At 39.2% G+C, this 23,779-nt stretch overlaps 1 protein-coding gene across 1 annotated transcript in view; it reads left to right on the forward strand.

Moving 5' to 3' along the window:
* LOC122809041 (gastrula zinc finger protein XlCGF57.1-like) overlaps positions 1 to 23,779 on the forward strand; it is a 150,794-nt gene that overhangs the window by 69,678 nt on the left and 57,337 nt on the right. Inside the window, exon 2 of the mRNA XM_044080255.1 lies at positions 10,856 to 10,982. Within this exon, the coding sequence (XP_043936190.1) occupies positions 10,856 to 10,982 (127 nt within the window). The remainder of the gene's footprint in view (positions 1 to 10,855; positions 10,983 to 23,779) is intronic.

The raw sequence follows: 23,779 nt of genomic DNA on the forward strand, positions 1-23,779 counted from the left end.
CCTGTGGGACGCCACTTGTGACCGGTTTCGAGTCTGACATGGCTCCAGCAACTCTCACTCTGTGGGTTCTGTCTTTGAGCCAGTTTGCGACCCATCTTGTGACATAGGGGTTTATATTTAAGCTGGATAGCATATCTATGATGCCTGAGTGGGGTATTGTGTCAAATGCCTTTGCAAGGTCCAGATAGGCTGTGTGGACTACCTTCCCTTCATCTATGGCTTTGGTGACTGTTTCAAAGAAGTCAACCAAGTTCAAAAGGCAGGCTCTGCCCTTGACAAAGCCGAACTGGGTAGGATCTAGTGTCTGTAGGTCCCCAATGTCTTTGTTTATGAGCTCCATGATGATCCTCTCCATAGCCTTGCAGACTAAGCTAGTCAGGCTTATGGGGCGATAGTTTCCAGGGTCCGTAGAGGCTCCACATTTGTGGAGTGGGACCACTGTTGCTGTACGCCATTCTGTGGGCACATATCCTGTAGTGAGGCTGAGATTGTATAGCTGCTTTATTTGAGGGATTAGTTCCTCTTGTAGTTCATGTAGGATGCAACCTGGGATGCCATCTGGTCCCATAGAAGCAGTGTTTTTTGCTTTGGAGAGGGCAGCCTTCACCTGAGCATCTGAGATGTTTGGGAGGCAGCCCTCTGCCGGGATAGATACTTGCTCTTTGGGGAGGGGTGGAGAAGTTTGCACTGAACCTGTCTGCCAGGATATTGGTGATGTCTGTGGGTTCAGTGTATTTTTTGTCATTTAGAATCAACTCAGAACAAGTCTGGGAGTTGCATCCCAGGTTTCTAACATAACTGAAAAAAGCCTTATGATTGTCTTTGGTGTCCTGTGCAATTTTTCTCTCGAAGCTGGCCTTGGTGGATCTTGAAGGCCAGTATGCATGTATCATTTGTTTGCCAGGAATGTCCGAGTTGGAACAGAGCCAATTTTCAGTGGAGGCCTGGAGAAAAACACTCCAGATGCATGTCTTTGTAACAGTAGGTTGTAAGCCTCTCAGTGTATGATCCCTGAACTCAGGATCTGAAGACTTCAGTTTGTTCTCATATTTTATTTTATTTATTTATTTTACATTTGTTTACCGGGCTAGTCTAGCTGGATATATGTCCATTTTCAGTAGAGGCCCGGGGAGAAAAGCTCCATACATAAAACTACACTACAAGACATATTAATAAAAATTTAAGTACAATAAGAATATACATTTAGTAATAAGAACAACAAATACTTAAGGCACACACAAAAATACACTAGGTCAGTAGTAGCATCACAATTAAAATGCTAAAGATTAGCAGTTAGTTTCAATAATCCGGAGAGAAAGAAGTATAACAAGAGATTAGAAGGGATTAATGTAGAAATACAAGAGAGGAGAAGAGAGAGAAACAAAAGTCTAGAAGGGGAAGAAAAAAGAAGATGGAAATGAGGGCAGGGGAGAGAAAAAGAGGAGTGAGTCAGAGCATAAGAGGAGAGCAACAGGGCGATAAGAAGAAAGTATATGTATAGCTAATAAGTACAGTGCATAGTTAAAGTAGAGTAGGGGGGAATGAAGAACGTTAGTCAGGAGTCCTACAGGAACAAAGCCAGTGATTTTGGAAGTACAGTTTGATTTTTTGTTTGAAGAGTGGTAAGGAGGTGATTAGAGTAATATCTGTGGGTAGCAGATTCCATGTCCTACCTACAGTATTAGTGAACAGAGAGTCACCAGCTAAGTTATGAGATTTTACAGATTTGGTCATGAGTTTAGAAGAAGATCGAAGGGAGGTAAGATTGCTATAAGGGATTAAAAGTTTAGAGAGTATAGGGGTGTTATCAGGTTGGTAAAGTATCTTGTGGGCAATAGTAAGTTGTGAGATCATAAGACAGTTTTGTAGCTCTAGCCAGCCTAGGAGTTTTAGGTTATGACAGTGATGTGTTCTGAAAGGGTTACCGTGGCAAAGCGGCAATGCTATTGTAACAAACTGCTAGTTTATTTAGGTTAGCCTTCTTAAGGTTAGTGAAAATAGGTGATGCGTAAAAGAGAGTAGATATCAGATGGGAGTGGGTGATAGTAGCCCTGGTAGTAGGTGTGAGAAATGGCTTAATACGGTATAATGATCCTATTTTTTTGTTAACTGTTTTGATGATGTTGTTGGTATGTTGATCAAAAGTGAGATTGTTATCAATGGTTACTCCTAGTAGTTTTGTTGTCAGGTCAGGAGAGATGACAGTGGTGTCATTTGACAAGATGTTGAAGTTTAATGGGGAGGCTCGAGTGGTATGAGTGAAAAGGAGCAGTTTAGTTTTTTTAGCGTTGAGGAGGAGGTACCGTCTAGTAAACCAGGTTTCTACAGTGTTGAAGGTAGTTTGAGTTAGTGAGAGTAGCTCTGAGGAGGTAGATGCTGAACAAATAATAGTGGAGTCGTCAGCGTATTGGATGCAGGTAGCTTGAGGGATTACAGTGTTAAGATCGTTTATGTAAAGGGAGAAGAGAAGTGGCCCAAGAATGGAGCCCTGTGGTACTCCAATAGAAACAGGCAATAAGGAAGAGATATGGTTGTCCCAAAGAACGGCTTGTTGTCTGTTGCTTAGATAAGAAGTAAACCATTTAATAGCCAGGTTATCAAATGAGAGGGATTGAAGGATATTAATGAGGGAAGAGTGGTTCACCATGTCAAAAGCTTTAGAGAGGTCAATGAAGAGAGCAGAGGAGAAAAGATTGGAGTTACGATAGTTGTTAATAGTATCAACAAAGGAAAGGAGGGCAGTGGAGGTGTTATGGTGAGGTCTAAAGCCATGTTGACAGTTGGCTATAATGTTGTGTAAAGAGAGATACTGAACAAGTTGCTGATGGATACATTTCTCCATTATCTTAGCTAGAGGTGAGAGAAGAGCAATAGGTCTATTGTTAGTGTAATCAATAGAGCTACCACCTTTGTGTAGTGGGATAATGTGAGAGACTTTCCATATATCTGGTATGGTTCCCTCTTGGATCGTCCTATTAATGAGTATAGATATTGGGTATGCAATCTGTTTAGCAGCCTTTTGAAGAAAGAGAGAAGGGAGTTTGTCAGCAGAGGGGTGCAGGGTTTCAGTTTGAGAATAAGCTTGTAGATGAAAGAGGTTGAGATAGAATGAAGAGTGAAGTTGTGGGGAGAGTCAATTAGATTATTTGGAGGGTAAAAGTTATTGGTGTTCAGTTGTCTAGCAAGAGATTGAATGGTTTCTATAAAAAAGGAATTAAAAGTGTTTGCAGTATGGTTAGGGGTATCTGGGTCTGCGTTTAGAGGGGAGGGAGTTTTTGATGTTCCAGGTGAAAGGAGTTTGTAGATAGAAGACCAGAATTTTTTGGGTTTATTAAAATGGGTTTCTTGAAGTTCACAGTAGTAGTTTTTTTTGTCAGAGATTATAGCTTTTTTTGTAAGATTCCTAAGTTGGCAAAAGTGAAGAAAATCAGAGCTGATTCTATGGTATCTCCATTTGGCCCAAATTTTATTTTTAGTATGAATTAATTTCTTTGTTTCCTTAGAGAGCCATGGGGCTATATTAGACTTCATTCTAATAGAGCGTTCAGGGGCATGTTTATTCAAAATGGAAAGGAAGGTTGAGTTGAAGAATGATACTGCTTCATTAAGAGGAAGTGATTTCAAGAGGTTCCAGTTGCATGTTTTGAGATCATTTTGAAATGAGTCAGTTTTAAAGTGTTTGGTAGAGCGTATTATTCTAGTGTTAGGGAGGTTTTGATAGTCAGTCTTTTCTCTAGAGATAAAGGTTAGGCAGTGGTCACTGAGGTCATTGGGCATCGTTCCTACTTTGTATGAGACATTGACTTTGTTTATGAGTATCCAGTCTAAGATACTCTGTTTCTTACTTGGTTTATTAAGCCTTGTTGTAGTGGTAATAGATTGAGTAAAACCATGTAGGTTTATACGACAGGAGGGGTTTTCACTATTAATAGTATTCCAGTCTATATTAAAGTCACCCAGAATTATAGTTTCTTGGGGGTAGTTAGTGGAAACCCAACTGAGGAAGTCTTCTAAGATGGGTATATTGTTGCCTGGTGGTATGTACATACAGATGATGTAAAGGGCTTTTTGTGCATTTAATTGGAGTTTAGTGATGATGGCTTCAGCTCTAACATCCTGGGTTGGACAGGCTGGGAGGGTGGAGATGTTAAGATGGTTCTTAAAGAGAATTGCCACTCCACCACCTTTACATTTAGAACGATCAAGCCTATATAAATTATAACCTTGGGGAATAATCTCAGTGTCTTTGGTGGCTGGCTTTAGCCAAGTCTCTGAGAGGCACAGAATATCAAAGTGGTGAGTGTCTAAGAGGGCATGTAAGTAGGGTACTTTGTTGTTTACACTTCGTATATTTAGATGTCCTATGAGAAGGGTGTTATTGAAGTTAGGCCTAGATACTTTTGGGGAGGGATGTGTAGGGCCAGGGTTGGGGTGGATGTCACCGTCTTGTAAGGTCGGAGTATTTGGTTTGTATGTGAAGTTGCTTTTAAGAAGGGTTAGTTGTTTCATTTTTTTATGAGAGGGTAAGGCATAGGTGAGGTGAGATTGCCTATGGAATTTAGGAAGGTGAAAGCTAGGGGTGGAAGTAGAATTTAAGAATGAGGTAAGAGAAGTGTGCATGCTAGATGTATGTTTATTTATATAGTCTGGCTGGTTATTAAGTGGGTGTTCGATGAAGGTATCATTTATTTGCCAGGAATGTCCGACTTGGAACAGAGCCAATTTTCAGTGGAGTCCTGGAGAAAAACATTCCAGATGCATGTCTTTGTAACAGTAGGTTGTAAGCCTCTCAGTGTATGATCCCTGAACTCAGGATCTGAAGACTTCAGTTTGTTCATAAAATATAAAAATGATAGAAAATATAAAATATAAAAATGATAGAAAAAGGTTTTATAGAATAAACTGCTTCATCTTTGTATTCATTGTTGCTTATCTGGCAGTGACTGAGTTCTGTTCCATACGGCAGGGTGCAGGGATATATGGTTATCACCGGCAGTGACTTTGTTCTGCTTACTCTGATACTGTTGGATATGACTGTAGGATATGGGGTATATTTATTTTTTATTTATTTGACATCTGTTAACCAGATTAGTCCATCTGGAGCAGAAGCCCATTTTCAATGGAGACCCGAGAAGAAAAGCTCCAGAATTAAACCAAAGAAAGTAAAAATTAAAACAACAGTATCAATATACAAAAGCTAAGCACACAACCTGTGGTGAGAGACTTGGGCACTCAGGTTGATAACCTCACATTCGACCATCATGTAGCGGCAGTGGTCAGAAAAGCCTTTTACTTGGTTCATCTCATAAGTAAAGGGATTGCATCCATAAAAAAGAGAGTAGTACCTCTCTATCCTCCTCCCTCATTAGACCAATAATTGAGTATAATTCCCTGTTTGTATGTACCTCTCCAGATGTATGCACCAACTGGAAAGGCCACTGAAATACGTCACAAAGAGAATCCATGGCCTCCATCACCTGTCCTATGCAGACAGGCTCAAATCATTATTACTCTACTTGGTATCGTACAGATTGCTCAAGGGTGATCTGTGTCTTGCCTGCATAGCAATCTCAGACCCTGCCCTAGTATTTATTTATTTTACATTTGTTGACTGGGATAGTCCGACTGGATACATGTCCATTTTCAGCGGAGGCCCAGGGAGAAAAGCTCCAGATGTACATACAGAGACTATTACATATAAATGTAAAAATGCAAGACATTTTTTAAGATTAATCTACAAGATGTAAGTTTACATACTAGATAAAAATCTGTTATAATCTTTTTTTAAGACTCAAAGCAGTATATGATAAAAACATTCATAAATTCATACTTCATCTGTTTAACAATTAATCCCTTGTTATTAGGTTGCAGACAAAAACTTGGGATGTAGTCAAAGTAGAGGAAGACGACTTGTAGCATACAGGCTTGTAGGATTAGTTAGTCTGGATTGGATACTAGAGATGCTCCATATCTGTAAGTATAACTCCTCATGCATTATCCGCTCAAAAGCCCTGAATCTAATATGCGATATCAACAAAACCTGCTGGAGGGACAGGTTTGTCTCCCATAGGCTGCCCCATCTCTGGAATAGACTTACCACACATGTAAAACAGAGGACCTTGCTGACCCGCTTCAAGCGCAAACTTGATGAGTGGATGGGAAGCCAAAAATTTGATCCAGGGGTTCCACCTGTGTCCCTCACTGACAGGGGCAACAGGTGCTGACTAAGGTTTCTTTTGGGGGATAAACTCTTGGCTAGGCTTGTAAGGGCCCCAGGGTGATTAGCCTAGTAACTTCCTGTGATCCTAAGATAAGTAGTTCAAAATATAGGTAGTTCAAGTTACAAAATCAATTATTCAGAAAATTACAATGAGAATAAAAAAGTGAGAAAAAACCAACAATAAAGAAAGTAACAAGTTTGCAACACATTTCTGTATAAGAATGGGTAAAGGAACAGTCTATCAGCAGTAAATAAATTGAGAAAAGTTGGAAGGGGCAAGAGTTTTATAGAGTTTAGCTTGAATGAAAATTAAGTGAGGGGAGAAGAGGTGAATCCTGAAGAGGAATAACCTTTGCTCAAGGGACTAAGTTCATGAGGAAGACTAGCCAAGTGGGTAGCTAGAAAGGAGAAAGCATAGCAGAGGTTGCAGTTATGTTGGGTTATTACAATGGCAGGATCAAGATGAACGGAAGCTGCCTTTTAAGGTGGATTTAAAGGAGTTGGGGTTTGTGATAGTTCTGACTTTTAGTGGTAACATTCCAGGCTGAGGCTACAGAGTGACTATAGAGTAGTGTACCAATATTAGTATTGCATTTACTGACTTGTAGCTGGTGCTGTAGTGAGCAGTGAAGTGCACGTTTTGGGGTATATTTCTGAGTGGGAGTGGAGAGGGAGGAATAGGATGATGAGGTGTGTAAGAATGAATGAGCTAGGAACAGTTGGTGGAGTAAAGGTTGGTGGTGGAATTCAACCCAATGCAGTTTTTTTATGGCTGCACAGTGATGAGTGTGGTAATGTAAATTGGCAGCAAACCTTGCAGCTTTGTTGTATGTATGTTCTAATTTAGTCCTGAAGTTAGATTGGAGGGATGTGAGTAAGGGGGTAGTGTAGAGTAGAGTTGGTAGTAGGAGGGCTTGCGCTAGGGAGAGTCTGGAGGCATCGGTGAGGAATTTTTGGTATTTGTATAGGAAGCCTAATTTTTGGTATGCTTTTTATGCATTGCTGAATATGTAAAGCAAATCTTCAGTGGTCATCAATTATTATGACACCTAGGAGTTTAGTGTGAGATTCAGTGCAGATGACTGTTATCATTTAGGGAAGAGACTGAGAAGGTGTCTGTGATATTGCATAGTTTTTGGAAGGAAGAGGAGTTTTTTTTGGGGGGGGGGTTTAGTATAAGTTGGTTGGAGTTGAGCCATTTTTCAATAGAGTGAAGAGACTCTTGGGTAATGGTGTGAAAGCGAGTGAAATCTTCGGAGCAGGAGATGATTGTGGGATTGCCACCATATTGGATAACAGTTGAGAGTGTACAAGCAGAATGAAGGTTATTGATGAAGATGTTAAACAGAAGGGGTCCAAGGATGGAACCTTGGGGTACCCAGGTGTGAATAGGTAGAAAGGAGGAGAGGTTAGATTGCCATTTCACAGCTTGGAATATTTTAGAAAGGTAGCAAGAGATCCAGGAGAGAGCAGATGCTAGCTTAGCTATGAGTAGTAGTAGTGCTGTGTTTAGGGTGAAAGCCATGCTGTGTGTGGGTTAGACACTTTTCGTTAACTAGGCAATCAAAGAGTTATCGGTGAATGCACTTTTCTAAGATTTTTCATAGCGGAGATAGTGTAGCGACGGGTCTAAAATTGGAAGTGTCTGTTTCACTTCCACTTTTATGTAGAGGTGTGATATAGAACTTATGTCAGAGACTATATTTTCCATGATGGATCTTTTGATCAAAATGATGGAAATAGGGAGAGCAATAGAATTTGGATCAATTTTTAGGAATTGAGGAGGTAGATTATCTGCCGATGGAGTTAAGTTTGGAGAGAAGGGACTTGAGATAAGTTGGGGGACAGGTAGGGGGTGAGGTGTTGGGGTATTGTTTTTTGCAAGGTTAGAGACAGAGTTAATGAAGAAGGAATTTAAGGCTGTGGCAGTTTTAGAAGCAGCTATTAGAGAGCAGGACTGGGGGTGCTGGGGACCCAGGATGAAGCAACTTATTTATAGTTTGCCAGAATTTTGGGTGATTGGAGTGTGGGTCATTGAGTGGATTGTTCAAAAAGTTTTGTTTGTCCGAAATTATATTTCTTTTGGTTATGTTATGTATTTTTGCAGATCAGTGGGAGGTTTGGATTTATTCCATTTTTTCCAAGCACAATAATGCTTATTCATGAGGGTTTTGTTGGCCCATGTTAGCCGCGGTCAGAAAGAGTTTTGACTCTTATTTTCCTTATGAGAGCTAGGGAGTTGTGTGTCAAGGAAAATGTTATTAAAGGCCAGAACTGCATCTTCTAGAGGGAGATTGTAGAGGAAGGTCCAGTTATAAGAAGATAGGAGGTTGCTGAAGGTTTCAGCATGGAAGCCTGAGAGTTTGCAGCAATCTCTGTATTGCTGGGGTTTGTGAAGCCGGGACAATATCTGACAATAGAGGTGGGATGCTGATCACTAAGGGTATCGGATAGTATAGATGGGTTGTAACAGAGGTTAGACTTGGAGGTGAGTATCCAGTCTAAGGTGGAGGTAGAGTTAGTGTGTTTATTTACATGACCCGGGTTGGAGATGGGTGAAACCACAGGTTAATGGCAGTGAGGTGACTTGGTATTGAGGGTCATTCAGTCAATGTTTACATCACCCAGAATAACCGTTTCATAGGGGATAGTGAGGGAGATCCAGAAGAGGAAGTGTTCAAGGATAGTCAATGGTGAGTTTTTTTGTAGGTATTTAAGTGTTAGTTGGCGATGAGAATTTCAGCCTGGAGAAAGTCAGAAATTGAGACTGAGAGGTTGGAAGGAGAGCTGATTGGCAAAAATTATGGCAACACCTCCACCTTTCTTTTTAGTCCAGTCTTGTTGGATGATGATATCACCTGGTGGTAGATTTCATTACTGGAAATCTGAGGCTTAAGCCAGGTTTCAGAGAGAGAGAGAGAAATATCGGGAGTACTGAGATATCCAACCATGAAGAGGGGAGATTTTGTTCATGATGCTTTAGATGTTCTTGGATACTACAGATAGGTTTTTGGTGTGAGCAAGAGTAATAACTTGTGAACAACTTACAGGGTTGCTGATTTGGGTGGGTAAAGGGGAGGCTGGGACAGATGTGCGGAAAGTAGGTCCAGGATTAGGATGAACATCACCCGATAAAATTAGTTTTAGAAGGAGTAGCCTGAGGAAAGAGATATAGTTAATTCAGGGAGAGTAGAATAATCTGACATTTAGTGGGAAAGTAGGCAGAGTGAATAGCTTGACTTTAAGTAAGTTGGAGTTAAAGCGTTGAAAAAGAAATGGAGCTATTGGAAAGAGTGGAAGATGAGAGGAGAGGTGAGGGTATATTGAAGGAAAAACAGAGATGTTATTTAAACTGTATCCTGTTACTATACATAATTTTGTTTTTTATATATTATTTATTTACTAGTGTTTATTTACTGGGAAAGTCCACAAGTCCATCTGGCCATGGCAGTCTACCTTTCAGCAGAGACTTGGGGAGAAAGGCTCCGCGGTTAAGTCTTGCAAGATGTAATGCAGTACAATGCAATGCAATACAAGATGCAGTATATAAAGAAAAAAAAAGAGATCCTAGATATTATATTCCATAGAGTTGCATTTTGGTTTTATTAAGTAGCAATGATAATGTTAAGAACTACCATTAGGTTAACAGGTGCAAAAAATGTGTAGGGCAGTAATACTAGAAAACAGATTGTATGGTAAGGATTTCTAATCCTTGTTATCTGTTTTTTCTTCTAATTAAAGCACAGAAGCTTAGATTATGCAATAAGAATAAATCACCACAGAAAGGGGATATACAAGTTGTCAAGGTGTTTAACCAAGAAACAAGTAGCAGAACCATAATGATTTAGGAAAGAAATGAGTTACAAGTGACAATATGTAAAATAACACATTTATTTGAAGTGACTTGAGTTAGATGTTCAGAAATACTTTGTGTGGTGCCATCTGATAGGACTGGTTTTGTACCACTGCCGGTAAAGGAGATTTGGGAAGCAGATTTATTTTTTAAGTACAGTACGCCTCAAAAAACTCCAGCTTTACTCCGTAGCATCTTGCCTACTCCGAAGTGATCTCTGCCTAACATATAAAGCTATATCAAACCCAGAACTGTTGGACATGCTACACCTAAAGAAATCCCAATCCCTCCAAGCTACACGCTCTAGGGATCTAAACCTTGTCACTACAATAAACAGGACCTGCTGTAGGGATAGAGTCCTGTCCCAGAGACTTCCCATACTCTGGAACAGGCTACCCATCTATGTCAAGCAAAGTTCTTCATTAGCACTCTTCAAGAAAAATCTTGAGAGGATGGGAAATAGGAAACACACCCCAGGGATCACTTCTGTGGCTCTGCTCGACAGTGGCACAGGAAAATGACTTTCTTGGGTGGCGTAAGCCAGGGAACCTTGTTGGCTAGGCTTACATAGGTCCTTGGGCCGATAGCCTAGTACCTACCTATGAACCTAAGATGTGAACTTTCTTTTCTTTACTGCAGGTGTAGAGGAAAGGAGATTCACCACTGATAACAGAAGATGGCGTGATTGTAATTTACAAATGTTACCATAACTTGTCTGCAAAAAAAAAAAAAAGTTTAACTAACAATGGACGAGTGCATTAAAAAATCTCATGTTCTTTCAGTTACCAGAAACCTTTGCAGATGTTGCTGTGGACTTTTCAGTGGATGAATGGAAGATGCTGAGCAAGGAGCAGAAAGAGTTACACCGGGAAGTAATGGTGCAGAATTTTGAGCACATGGTCTCAGTAGGTAAGGGTAGTGATAAAAATAAGACCAGACAGAGTGCACCTGAATTCCATTCCAGAACCATTTTTGTGACTGGACCAACATTGCAGTATATGTGGTTCTCTGTTATCCCAAGTCTTTCTTTTGTTGTATTTCATGAAAATCTTTATTATTTTAACAGAGCTACAATATATACACAGAAAAAAAATTAAACATCACATACTGTTATGCAGTGTTAGGAATACATTGAATCGTCAAGGTACTCTTATACAATTAACACATTAAGAGCCTTGGTATTTCAGTAGCAAAATTTAAAGGCTATCCCAACCACTAAAAGTATAATATTTAGATCTTATTCTGATCATTTATTTTTTTCAGTTGTACATAGTACTGTACTGTACTATTTTCTTATCTGTGTAGCCGTGGTGGTCTGTTTGGCTTATTCTACAGTAGTAGTTGGCTTATTCTACAGTGCTATATGGTTTTGCCTTTCATAGACCTTTGGACCATGTTGGCATTATTATTCCTTTTGTTTTTATATCTGTTTTATACCAACAAGGACACATGGCTGAAAAGAGTCCTTTGTTATCTTAACTGTATTCCAGATAAGAGCCCACTACAGACAAGATGGGGAGACATTTTTCGGTTGCATGGTAATCCGCTGTTATCCTTGGATTTAAATGTGGATAATGATACATACAATCTATTTCTGAGACTGTGGACTTATGACATTTCATGACTAAGGTGAGAGAATTTGAAAACAACTTGTATAAATTAAAACACTATACCTGGCAACGTAGGCCCTTAGAGGTGTGCATTTCATAGATTCATAGATTCATAGATTAGTACTAGGCTAATTGCTCTTGCTAGCCATTTTAAGCCTAGCCAATTATCCCTTGTGAGACTCAAACCCTGTACTTTTTGTTTCGAAGGCAAACACCTTAACCATTAGGCCACCCTCATGCAGTTTCGCATTATCCCCATGGGAATGCGTGTCTTGTGTATGCTGTCTTACGGTAACTCTCACCCTGAACTCTTAAGGCAATGGCAGCAAAGGAACCTCGATCTAAGCTTCAGCTACACAAAGCTTATTACAGAGTATTTTCAACTGCTGGAGCAAGAGTTAAAAGAATCCATTGAAGCTCAGTATTCTGAATTAATTAATTTTACAACAAGGTGATATGTACAAAGATATATTAGACAATATATATATATATATATATATATATATATATATATATATATATATATATATATATATATATATATATATATATATATATATATATATATATATATATATATATATATATATATATATATATATATATATATATATATACATATATAAAATATAAACATTTCTCTGTATGAGGAAAAAGTTACAGCAGACCAAACAACATAAATTGCAGAGGGATCATACTGATTTCTGCTCCGGTAATGTCTTTACTTGGCCTACAGGTGATTACCATGGTTGTCAAGACATCTCTGGTGCTTCCAATTCTTCTGCTGCTAATAATACTGATTCCAGGGCACGTTTAGTACATAAAAATGTGAATGGAAGGGAGTCACTTGTTACTATGGATGTGTATACTTTGGTGCAGTCAGAAGCACAGCGATCTAATGCATTGGAATCTATCCCCTACCTAACACACAGCAAACCATTGTGGTTGATTCCACCCCCCCAACCAACTAGCGGAACAGAGATTGGACAATGGAGCTATACCTAAACAACTTGCTCCACAGACAATGGAACGTTTTTTGCCATTGCCTGTTAGACAACGGACCTTTTCCCAGACACGCTCAGTGAACAGAGGGAGGTGCAAAAGAAAATATTCAGAGGAAAGATCCATGTCGAATCGCAGACAGAGGAAGTGAAGAATTTATGGATTAACCTGTCCAGCCATGAGATAACTGAAGCAGAAAGTTCTCTATTAAATAAAGGTTTGACTTTCATTCCCGCAGCATCTACGGATTCTAGTGAGTTATTAACTGACTTGAGACTATTTGGTAGAAATGTTGCTTTGAAGTTTTTATTTAAAGACAAACCAGTAATAGAGCATAATGTTTATAAGAAAAAAAGTTTATATACTCCCCCATTACCTTCTCATGTAGATATGCTCATAAAAATTTGTGAGAGAGAGAGGTGTAATGTTTTTTATGATGCGCACAAAATAAATTATTATAACCTGAGTTCTGAAGAGAAGCAGGCTTTAAGTACGCTACAAAGGAATGTAAACTTGACTATCACTCCAGCTGATAAAGGAGGTGTTGTTGTCCTTATGAATAGTCGTGAATACAATGAATCTATGTACTCTATGCTTTGGGACCATGTTACATATAGGATGATTGATAATACACAATATGAAAGTATTATTAGGGATATTCAAGATGTATTGTATGATCTCCTCATGTGCAGACAGATTAATGAATGCTTATATCATTATTTAGATACAGAACATCCTGTTATTCCTTATATCAAAGGCCTCCCAAAAGTGCACAAGTCCCTAAAAAATCCACCTATGAGACCCATAGTCTCTGGTAGCGGTTGGGCCACTGAAAATATGTCTGTTTTTGTTGAAAGTATTTTGGGACCTATGGTACTAGAAATTCCTACTATTTTAAAGGACACTGTTCAGCTTCTAGATGAATTAGATGTGTACAGAGAAAATTGTGAGCTACGTGATTGATTATTAGTATCAATGGATATACAACGTTTATTTACTTCCATCCCTCATGACTATGGCATTGAAGTGGTTAGACAGGCTATGAGAACAGTGAGCCATGTAAACAATGATCAGATAATTCTACTCTGTACTCTACTAGAATTGATTTTAAATAACAATGTGTTTGTCTACAATAAAGATCTGTACTTACAACTATGGGGAGTAGCCATGGGTGCACCATATGCTAACTCCTATGCAAATCTTGTTGTTTATTATTGGGAAACACAGAATGTTTTTAATAGTGCTTTTAGCAAGTAATCTCTGTGGTATCCCCAAAGTCTCAAAACAACCCACTAAAGTGTAGTGGGTCCAAAAACAAAACAGTGTAAGAAACTTCTCTGTGTGGAAGATTTTCAGTCTATATATTTCTAGTTAATCACTGTATATTAGTCAGATCAGACAATAGTAGTAGAAGTAGCAAACGAAAACTCATCTTAAGTCAAAACAAATCAAAAAGTAATAATAGAAAATATATAATTGTACAGCATTACTAAGTATTCAAAAGTAATCCAAGCAAGGCAGATAGTCTGTTTCCAGTCGAAAATCCTTTATTAAGTACACAGACAAGCGATCCAAGTAAAACAAAAATAGAGTAATAATTTCCTCACAAGCTTTCTAAATATATGTATACTTTTTATCAGGCATGGGAGTGGTTTATTGTGCTGTAAAACAAAGTGTTACTGGTACACATGTTAAATACACATCCCTTCCCCCATCAGTGTGACATTTGAGCTGGTCCTGCCCTACTTAGTAGCTGTCATAATAATATATAACCCTTATATACTTTAAATAAAATGTATAATGATGTGGTACCTCTTATTTAACCAGATTATTAAGTAGATTATTAAGTCTGATTTTATCCAAGACAATATACTACATGGCTGGAAATATATCAACCTTAGTTCATTTGGCAATCAAAAATATATATAAATATATACATACACATTTTGTAAAAATTAATTTCTATTTTTATAACCTATTGTTAACAAAGATCGCTTTCGTCCTTCTAGACTTCTTCAGGTTAGTAGCACATTTCAATCACACTGTATATTGTGATATTTTGTGGAAATGAATCGGTCATTGCCCATTTTGACACTGTACTATAGTATAGGGTATAGGTTATAAGTAGTTATGAATCATGCAGTTCAAGGCACCATTAAGGGCCCTAGCCACATTCTTAATTCATCCAAAGAACTGTCTTGGGTAGTGGATTGGTCAGTTCTCTAAGTCCTAAAAAAACAAACTTATGATCTGCATTCCCAAGAGAAAGTTACCCATTAATATAGCTGACTTCAAAATTCTCTCCCTTAACTCTACTAAAATTGAGTTAGTTACCCATACTAAGCTATTAGGGTATTTATAGATAAAAATCTTAAATTTGATTATCACATTACAAAATAACATAAAACCCATAAGAAACTGGGGCTACTATATAGACATAACAAATTCCTCTCCCTCCCTTTTAAACCAATGACAAAATTAGAAACATGCTATAATAAGATTGCTAAATTTGCTACTAATGCACTCTACTTACCACTGTATTACTCTAAAGCAATTACAATGGTTCAAAATCCCCCATTACCTTCTCCAGCTCCCAATCTCTCATAAACATATACACACATGTACACACACACCTCAGGACTGTCCAGCATTCAGCTACCTCTTTACCCTGTATACTCCAACTCTTCCCCTACACTCTGAAAACCAATACTTTCTCCAAGTACACAAACCCAAACTACCTGCAAGACAATTTCCAAAAACTGAAATAATCTTCCAGAATCTATATGCCTTCAACTGAGACTTTCTAGCTTCAAAATTGCACTGCATAGTCACTTCTCTTCCATGTAGATTTGTAACTGCTCAATTCCCCTCCTCAGCCATTACCTAAACCCAATCCTTCCAGCTCATCTACTCACAATTTCCTTTCTTACTTTTAAACTCCCAAATGAAATCTTATCTAACACTTACTCCTCTCATCTCTCAACTCCCTCCCCCCTTTCTCACCCTTCTCTCACTATTCTCCACTCTTCTTCTACTTCACCAAACTACCTTCCCCATCTCTCCCCCTCCTCTATTATCGCAGCCAGATATTCGCTGTTGTGGTAATAAGCTTCCCAATGTGTAAATAGTACAAATAAGACATACAAAATCACACAGGCAATGTTCTCTTTCACCAAATACTTAGTTTAGGTATGAATATCACTAAATCATTAGAGAAATTAATGTTTTACTTAAGGGTTGCTGTTTACCGACACCATCTCCTATTAGATTTACAAGTCCTGGTATGCTTAATGCACGTTCCTTTTCTTGTGTAGCAAATGTTGTCAAAGTTGTAGTTAACATCTTGGACAAACATCTCTACTTATTAACTTTTCCTGTAGTAACACAACCATTTTGTATCTTCAACATGTATTTGTGGGATTTGCCAATGAGCGAAAAAGACTCAGTTGCACTATTTCAGCAGTATGGAATTTTACCAGCAAGTAAAAAATGCTGTTCTGGACATACAATGAAACTGTACTTTGGAAAACAAATATTCTGTAAGTACAATTCAGAGAAATGCTACCAACATATTGGTATTCGTGCTGGAAATTGGTTTGATGGCATTAGGATTAATTTTACCACTGCTGTCCGTTTCATTTACTGCTGTTGTAAGCAGTTAACATCGATAAGATTCTGTCAGGAAGAACTGGATATGGCTGACAAGAGTATGATAGACTGGAGTAACTGCTTAAGGGATGTCTGTGTCCTGGAATTGGAGAAGCAGGAAAAGAAATCGGAGGAAAAAGTTGTATAGTTGAAATAGATGAAACCCTATTCACTCGTCGTAAAAGTAATGCTGCTCATATCCTCCCTCAACAGTTGATATTTGGGGGGATATGTAGGGAGACCAGAGAGACATTTCTTGTAAAAGTCACTGATAGAGCAGCCTCAACATTATTTAGAAAAATAACAGAGTACATAAAAGAGGGCAGCACTATTTACTCTTGACTCCTGCCGGGCATATCAAAGCAAACAACTAGAAGACGCTGGATTCACCCCTGAGAAAGTCAATCACAAGTACAACTTCTTGGATCCAGATACAAGAGTTCAGACACAGCACATAGAGAGAATGTGGGGTTCAGTAAAGTGGAGGAACAAACGACAAATAGGTACTGCACGTCACCATTTGGACTCCTACCTAGTGGAATATATTTGGCGAGAAACACAGCTTGCACAGACAGAAGACTGCTTTTATGCAATGCTGACAGCAATTACAGACAAATTTCCACCACACACAATCAGTAAACCAACAACTGAACAATGCACATCTATGCTGTCGTAATTCATCCACAAATTATTACAACAGTACCACCTATGTACAAGGACAGAAAAATAACAATAAAAAAAAATAAACCACTACTGTCAACTTCACAGTTCATGACTAGAGTAGTGCAATCTGTCATCATCATTTAATGCAAATAGTTTTAGCCTCCGTTATAACATTAACGTTTTAAGTCTGTTCAAACACTTTCTTAGTAGTATTTAAATTATTTTACTGTTTGTTTTAAAGTTTCAGAAATTAAAAAAAACTATTTATTGAAAACAGTTACAGGTCTCCGTTTTTGCTTTTGAAAATTGTATCCTGACAATTCAGATATTTCCTTTGGCAGTACAATGACAGTCCAGCCAAATATTTCCATGTCCCCTCATTTGTTTTCTGCACTACGGCAGCAGTTCAACCAATTGTAAATCACGCAAACAGGAAGCACATTTTAAAGCTTGTTTAGGACATATGAACTTACACCCAGTAAAGATATCAGATAACAGTTTACGCTGACTCCCACACTACCTTTGCAGACCAACAAGCATATTACCGCAGCCACGAATATCTGGTTGTGATAATATGCAAGTACCAAAAAACTGAAATAGCTCTGTATTCAAGAGACTCATGTGCTGCTGCAAGTCATTTGAGCAAAGTTATCTGGTAAGCCAGCAATGGCCATTCATTACTGTCCTCCCTAGACAGTTTCTATAGACCTTGGTTCATTATGGTAGTCATCCCCAAACAACTAGGGCCTTAGTCAGGTCTTTATCACGGTACACCATGATGTAGGCCATGTGCTACCTTTCTGTGTACATCCCAAAAAGCTTACCATGAAGTTCTAAACCTAGTTCTACATGCTAAAGTCCAAAACAGAGAAAAATTACGGTATTCAAGGTGAGACAAATCCAAAGAGCAAGTGCCCATCCCAAGCTTTAAAAGTGGAATGCACATCTAATTCAGGCTGTTATCCTAAGGTGAAAGCAAAATGCATTGAAGAGTAGGTGTTACTGTCCCTTCAATGTCTGGCTATCCTTAGGACCAATGTCTAGACCTTGGATGTGAAGGACAAGCACCAACCAATTCCCTTGTATGCAGACAACACGCACAGCAGAAGGTAATATGGGAAGATGGTAGTATTATCATAATATAATATAATAATAGGAGGTAGGGAGTATATGGTAATATGGGAAGATGGTAGTATTATCATAATATAATATAATAATAGGAGGTAGGGAGTATATGGTAATATGGGAAGATGGTAGTATTATCATAATATAATATAATAATAGGAGGTAGGGAGTATATGGTAATATGGGAAGATGGTAGTATTATCATAATATAATATAATAATAGGAGGTAGGGAGTATATGGTAATATGGGAAGATGGTAGTATTATCATAATATAATATAATAATAGGAGGTAGGGAGTATATGGTAATATGGGAAGATGGTAGTATTATCATAATATAATATAATAATAGGAGGTAGGGAGTATATGGTAATATGGGAGGATGGTAGTATTATCATAATATAATATAATAATAGGAGGTAGGGAGTATATGGTAATATGGGAAGATGGTAGTATTATCATAATATAATATAATAATAGGAGGTAGGAGTATATGGTAATATGGGAAGATGGTAGTATTATCATAATATAATATAATAATAGGAGGTAGGGAGTATATGGTAATATGGGAAGATGGTAGTATTATCATAATATAATATAATAATAGGAGGTAGGGAGTATATGGTAATATGGGAAGATGGTAGTATTATCATAATATAATATAATAATAGGAGGTAGGGAGTATATGGTAATATGGGAAGATGGTGATATGCACCAGTATTGCTTCAGTTTTGGTTAAGTGAGATCTCAAATGATTGCTGGTGATCCAGTCAAGAATGAAATCCAAATTGTCCTCTAAAGCTGCAAAATTTGACATATTGTCTGTAGAAAAGGAGACCTATATTTGAATGTTATCTGCAGATGAGTGGTAACAGATCTGTCCTTACAATAACCTCTCTAAGCAGAAACAAATACCTGATAAACAACAGTTTGTCAAAATGAAACCCTGGGATACACCATGTTCTTTTGAACAGGAACCCGATAAACTCAAACCAAATGCCATTTGTTGAGAATCTGTTGACAGGAAAGAAGTAAAACACTCCGGGACAGTACATACATACATACACACACGCACACACACACACATATATATATATATATATATATATATATATATATATATATATATATATATATATATATATATATATATATGTATGTATGTATACACACACACAAGTCTGTGTATCTATCTATCTATCTATCTATCTATCTATCTATCTATCTATCTATCTATCTATCTATCTATCTATTTTTTGTAGTGTGTATATCTATATCAATATAGATATAGATCTCTTTGTCTCTCATAGGTTGATAGGTTGGTACTAGGCTATCAGCCCTAGGGCCTATACAAGCCTAGCCATAACAATTCCCTGGCTATTTCTTCCCACACTATTTACTTCCCTGCACCCCTGTCTAGCAGGGCAACTGACATGATCCCCGGGGTGAATTTCCTTTCTCCCATCCAATCATCAAGGTTCCTTTTGAAGAGGGCCAGAGAGGCACTCTGCTTGACATGTATGGGCAATCTATTCCAGATCCCTCCAGCATGTTTTGTTTATTGTGATGACAATGTTTCGATCCCTGGAGCATTTGGCTCTGAGTGATTGGGATTTCTTTAAGTGTAGCATGTCCAACAGCTCTGGGTTTGACATGGCCTTGTATGTTAAGCAGAGATCGCCTCTGAGTAGACAATATGCGACAGAGTATAGCTGGAGTTTTTTAAGGTGGTCAGCATAGGGCATCTGCTTTAGGCCTGTGATTCTTTTAGTGAGGTATTTCTGCGGCCTTTCCAGTTGTTGCAGATGTCTTGAGAGGTACATACCAAAAGGGGCGTTGTATTCTATAATGGGTCTAATGTGGGATGAGTACAGTGGGACAATGACCTCCTTTTTTCTGGATGAAAAGCCCTTAGTGATGAGGTGTGCCACATAGAAGGATTTCCTGACTGTTGTGGCGTTGTGGTTATCGAAGCTGAGACCACTGTCCACCTGTGTCCCTAAGTCTCTTATCACACTTTCAGTGTTTAGTGTACTTCCACCTATATGGTAATTCACGGATACATGTTTTTTCCCCAAAGGGGATAACTATACATTTCTTGGCATTGAGCTTGAGCCCATGGCTCTGGCACCAAGCATCTGTTTCTGTAAGGCCCTTTTGTAGAGTATCCACATCATTTGGGGATTCAATAATGGCTCCCAGTTTGCAGTCATCTGCGAACTTTGTTAGCCAGAGTCCCTTAGTGTTGGCCTGTACTTCAGAGAAGTAGATGCCAAACAAGAGCGGTCCCAAGACTGAACCCTGAGGTACTCCACTTATCACTTGTCTGGAGATGGATTTGGAGTTGGCTACTTTCACAGTGTGGCTTCTTTCAGTAAGCCAGTTAGCAACCCATTGGGTGACGTAGGGATTATTGCCCAGTTTAGTAAGTTTATCTATGATTCCAGAGTGGGGGATGGTGTCAAAGGCCCTGGCAAGGTCTAGATAGGCTGTGTGGACCACCTTACCCTTGTCCATGGCTCTGGAGACTGATTTCAAGAAGTCAATCAGGTTCAGGAGACAAGATCGGCCCTTCACGAACCCAAACTGGGTGGGGTCCAGTGTTTGAAGTTTGCCAATGTCTTTGCTTATAAGTTCCATGATAATACGTTCCATGGCCTTGCAGATAAGGCTTGTTAGACTGATGGGACAGTAGTTTCTGGGATCCAAGGTGGATCACCCCTTGTGGAGTGGGATAACTGTAGCTGTGCGCCACTCAGTGGGCATGAATCCTGACATGAGGCTATGATTAAACATGACACTTAGGTGAGGTGCCGGTTCATTTTGTAGTTCATGTAGTACACAGCCCGGGATGTCATCTGGTCCCATGGATGCTGTATTCTTAGCTTTGGAGAGTGCGTTTTTTACCTGTGTGGCCATTATTACCGGAATTTGGCCATCTTCCGGTATTGAGATGGGCCATTTAGGGGGTGAAGTTGGCACTGAATCGATCTGCCAGGATATTGGCAATATCCCTGGGATCAGTATATTTAATGCCATTCTGTTTTAGCTCAGAGCAGACCTGAGCATTGCCATTTAGATTCTTGACATAGTTATAGAATGCCTTGTGGTTGTCTTTGGAATCTTTGGCAATTTTATTTTCGTAACTAGCTTTGGAGGATTTTATGAGGGATCTCAGTTTCTTACTGAGGCTTGTAAGGGAGTTTTTTGCATCCTGGGATTTTCCTCTTTTCTGCAACAGTTTCTTCCTTTTGTTGTAAAGTTTGTTTATGGCAGGGGACCACCAGATTGGCTTGCTTTTTTGGATGAGAGCACCTTGGTTATATTTGGGATGGCACGATTCATGCATGAGTGGATGTGCTCGTACAGTGCCTTAGTGTAGGATTCAGCAGTTGAACTTTCAGTTCCCGTCTGCATGGGTGTCATGAAGTTTGTCACTTCTGACTTGAGTAGTATGAAGTTGGCTTTGGAGAAGTTTTTTATGGAGGTTTCCTTACTGGGGAGTGGGGGTGGGATCTGGATGTTAAGGGTGATTAGCTTATGGTCAGACCTGACTAATGAGGGGGTGACCATAGGTGTGGAGCATCGATTTCCCATGTTGGTAATGACCAGGTCTAGAATATTGGACCCCCTGGTGGGACTATGGATTAGTTGATCCAGGGTATTGGAATTTATGAATTCCAAGAACCGTTGGGCAAAGGTGTTGGTACAGTAGTAGTTTTCCCAGTTAATGGCAGGGTAATTAAAATCACCCAGTATTAGGGTGTTTGGTTCTATCTTAATATTTTCCAGTATGTTTAGAAAGGTGTAGTGAGAATCTTGGGGTACGGTGTGGGATCTGTAGCAAGCTACAATTTGGATTGCAGTCTTACCTAGTGTTAGTTGCACCTGGAGAATTTCAGACGCATTGTGTTGGGCAACTAACCTGGTGGTGTGAATATCCTTGGTGAATATTGACACTTCTCCACCTTTAGTGTTTCGGTCCTGGTTTGGTGGCCGAAAAGTGTGGTAAGAGTTATAGCCTGGTATTGCAGGGGTGCTCTCTGGACCCTTGAACCAGGTCTCAGTTACTGCACAGATATCGATGTTCTCCATTTTTAGGAGCGCCTCGAGAGAGTGCATTTTGAGGTTTAGACTTCTAGCATTGAGTAGCATTACCTTCAGATTTTGCATGCTTGTACCTGTTACGGTGGTGGTTTTGTCCTTTGAACTTTGCCTAAAAAAGGCACTATAGGGGTTGCAAGAGCCTTAGCCAGTAACCTGAATCCCAGGGGCGACAAGTGCAGACCATCTCTGGCAAAGCATCGTGGTCTGTCAATCATGTCGTCCCAGGCAGACAGATACTGGATCCCCTTTGAATGACACCAGAAGCTTGGCCAATTGTTGAAGTCAATCATTTTGTCCTTATATTGTGGTATCATTCTGGGCGAAGGCAGGATGCTACTCAGGGCTAGGGTCATACCTGCCTGGGCCACATGATCCGAGAGCTCTTCCATGTCTCTTTTCATGTGGTCCAGGGAGGTACATCTCAAGTCATTCACTCCATCATGGACAATGACAGAGTCATATTTGTACTTGTTGTGGAGTGACTTGAGTGCATGCATTATGTGGCGGATCCTGGCACCCAACAGGCAGCTGACTGTAATTTTCTCCATGTTCAACCTAGTGAGAGGGACATCAATGTGCCGGACTATAGAGTCACCTATGACTAAAGTGTTTGGCACATTGTCTTGCCTTAGGGGCTGTTGCTGGGTGGCACACTGGTGTTGTGAACTATGTGACACTTTGGTTGTGATTGGTGTTTGTTTGTGTTTCAGCTTCAGAGGTCCTTGTTGCTTGGGCAGGTTACAGTTAAGGGCCTCTGCATATGTGGATTTAGTGTTGCTATGTGTGGGTGTTGGTGGTGTGGGTTTAGAAGGGCTATGTCTTGCTTGAGGTGCAGTTTGGGTGTTAACCTTTTCCTCTTGATTGTCTAGAACAATCCTGGGTGGAGAGAGCTTTGCTTCCATTTTAGCTATGTAAGTGCATCTCTCACAGGTTGTAGTGTTGGGTGATAAAAGGAGAGGGTTGTCTGTACATGAGGCAGTTGCCGCATTGTGCCAATATGCCCAGATTCACCAGGTGGACAGGAGAAATCACTGGAAGCTGACCCTTGGACATGCCTGGTTTGGTGCTTTTTTTTTTTTTTTTTGTAAAGTACAGGAGCTGTTTTCCCTTACCTTAGCAAGGTACTTTGCAATTATAGGCTGTTTAGTGCCTATAATTAATTTCTCCTTATTAACAAGGAGAGTTGAGTGTTTGTATCAGTTTAAGGCTTCCTAGTGCTTTCCAGCAGGTATTAGAGAAAGTGCTAGTCACAGGGATGCTTAAAGGTAAGATGAAAAAAAATGCACACTGCAGTGTGCACTAGAGAAGTTAGATGTGAAAGTAGGTAACTTAAGTTTTACCTGTTTAAAAAGTTAAGGTTTAGTGGAGAGTTACTATTTTTAAAACAGCAAGATAGATTGAAAGGGGTGGTCACTTTTGTATTCTGGTACTATGGAATACAGTAGGATGGCCAATAAATTTAAATTGCTGAAGGGGAGGGATTTCAAAAATGATGATTTTGTGATTACTCACACAAGCCAGTGAAAGTAGAGAGGAAATGAGATATATGGTC

The sequence above is a fragment of the Protopterus annectens genome, chromosome 1.part1 (genome assembly GCF_019279795.1).
Source record: "Protopterus annectens isolate FY-2018-M chromosome 1.part1, PAN1.0, whole genome shotgun sequence".
In the NCBI taxonomy this organism is placed as follows: domain Eukaryota; kingdom Metazoa; phylum Chordata; order Ceratodontiformes; family Protopteridae; genus Protopterus; species Protopterus annectens.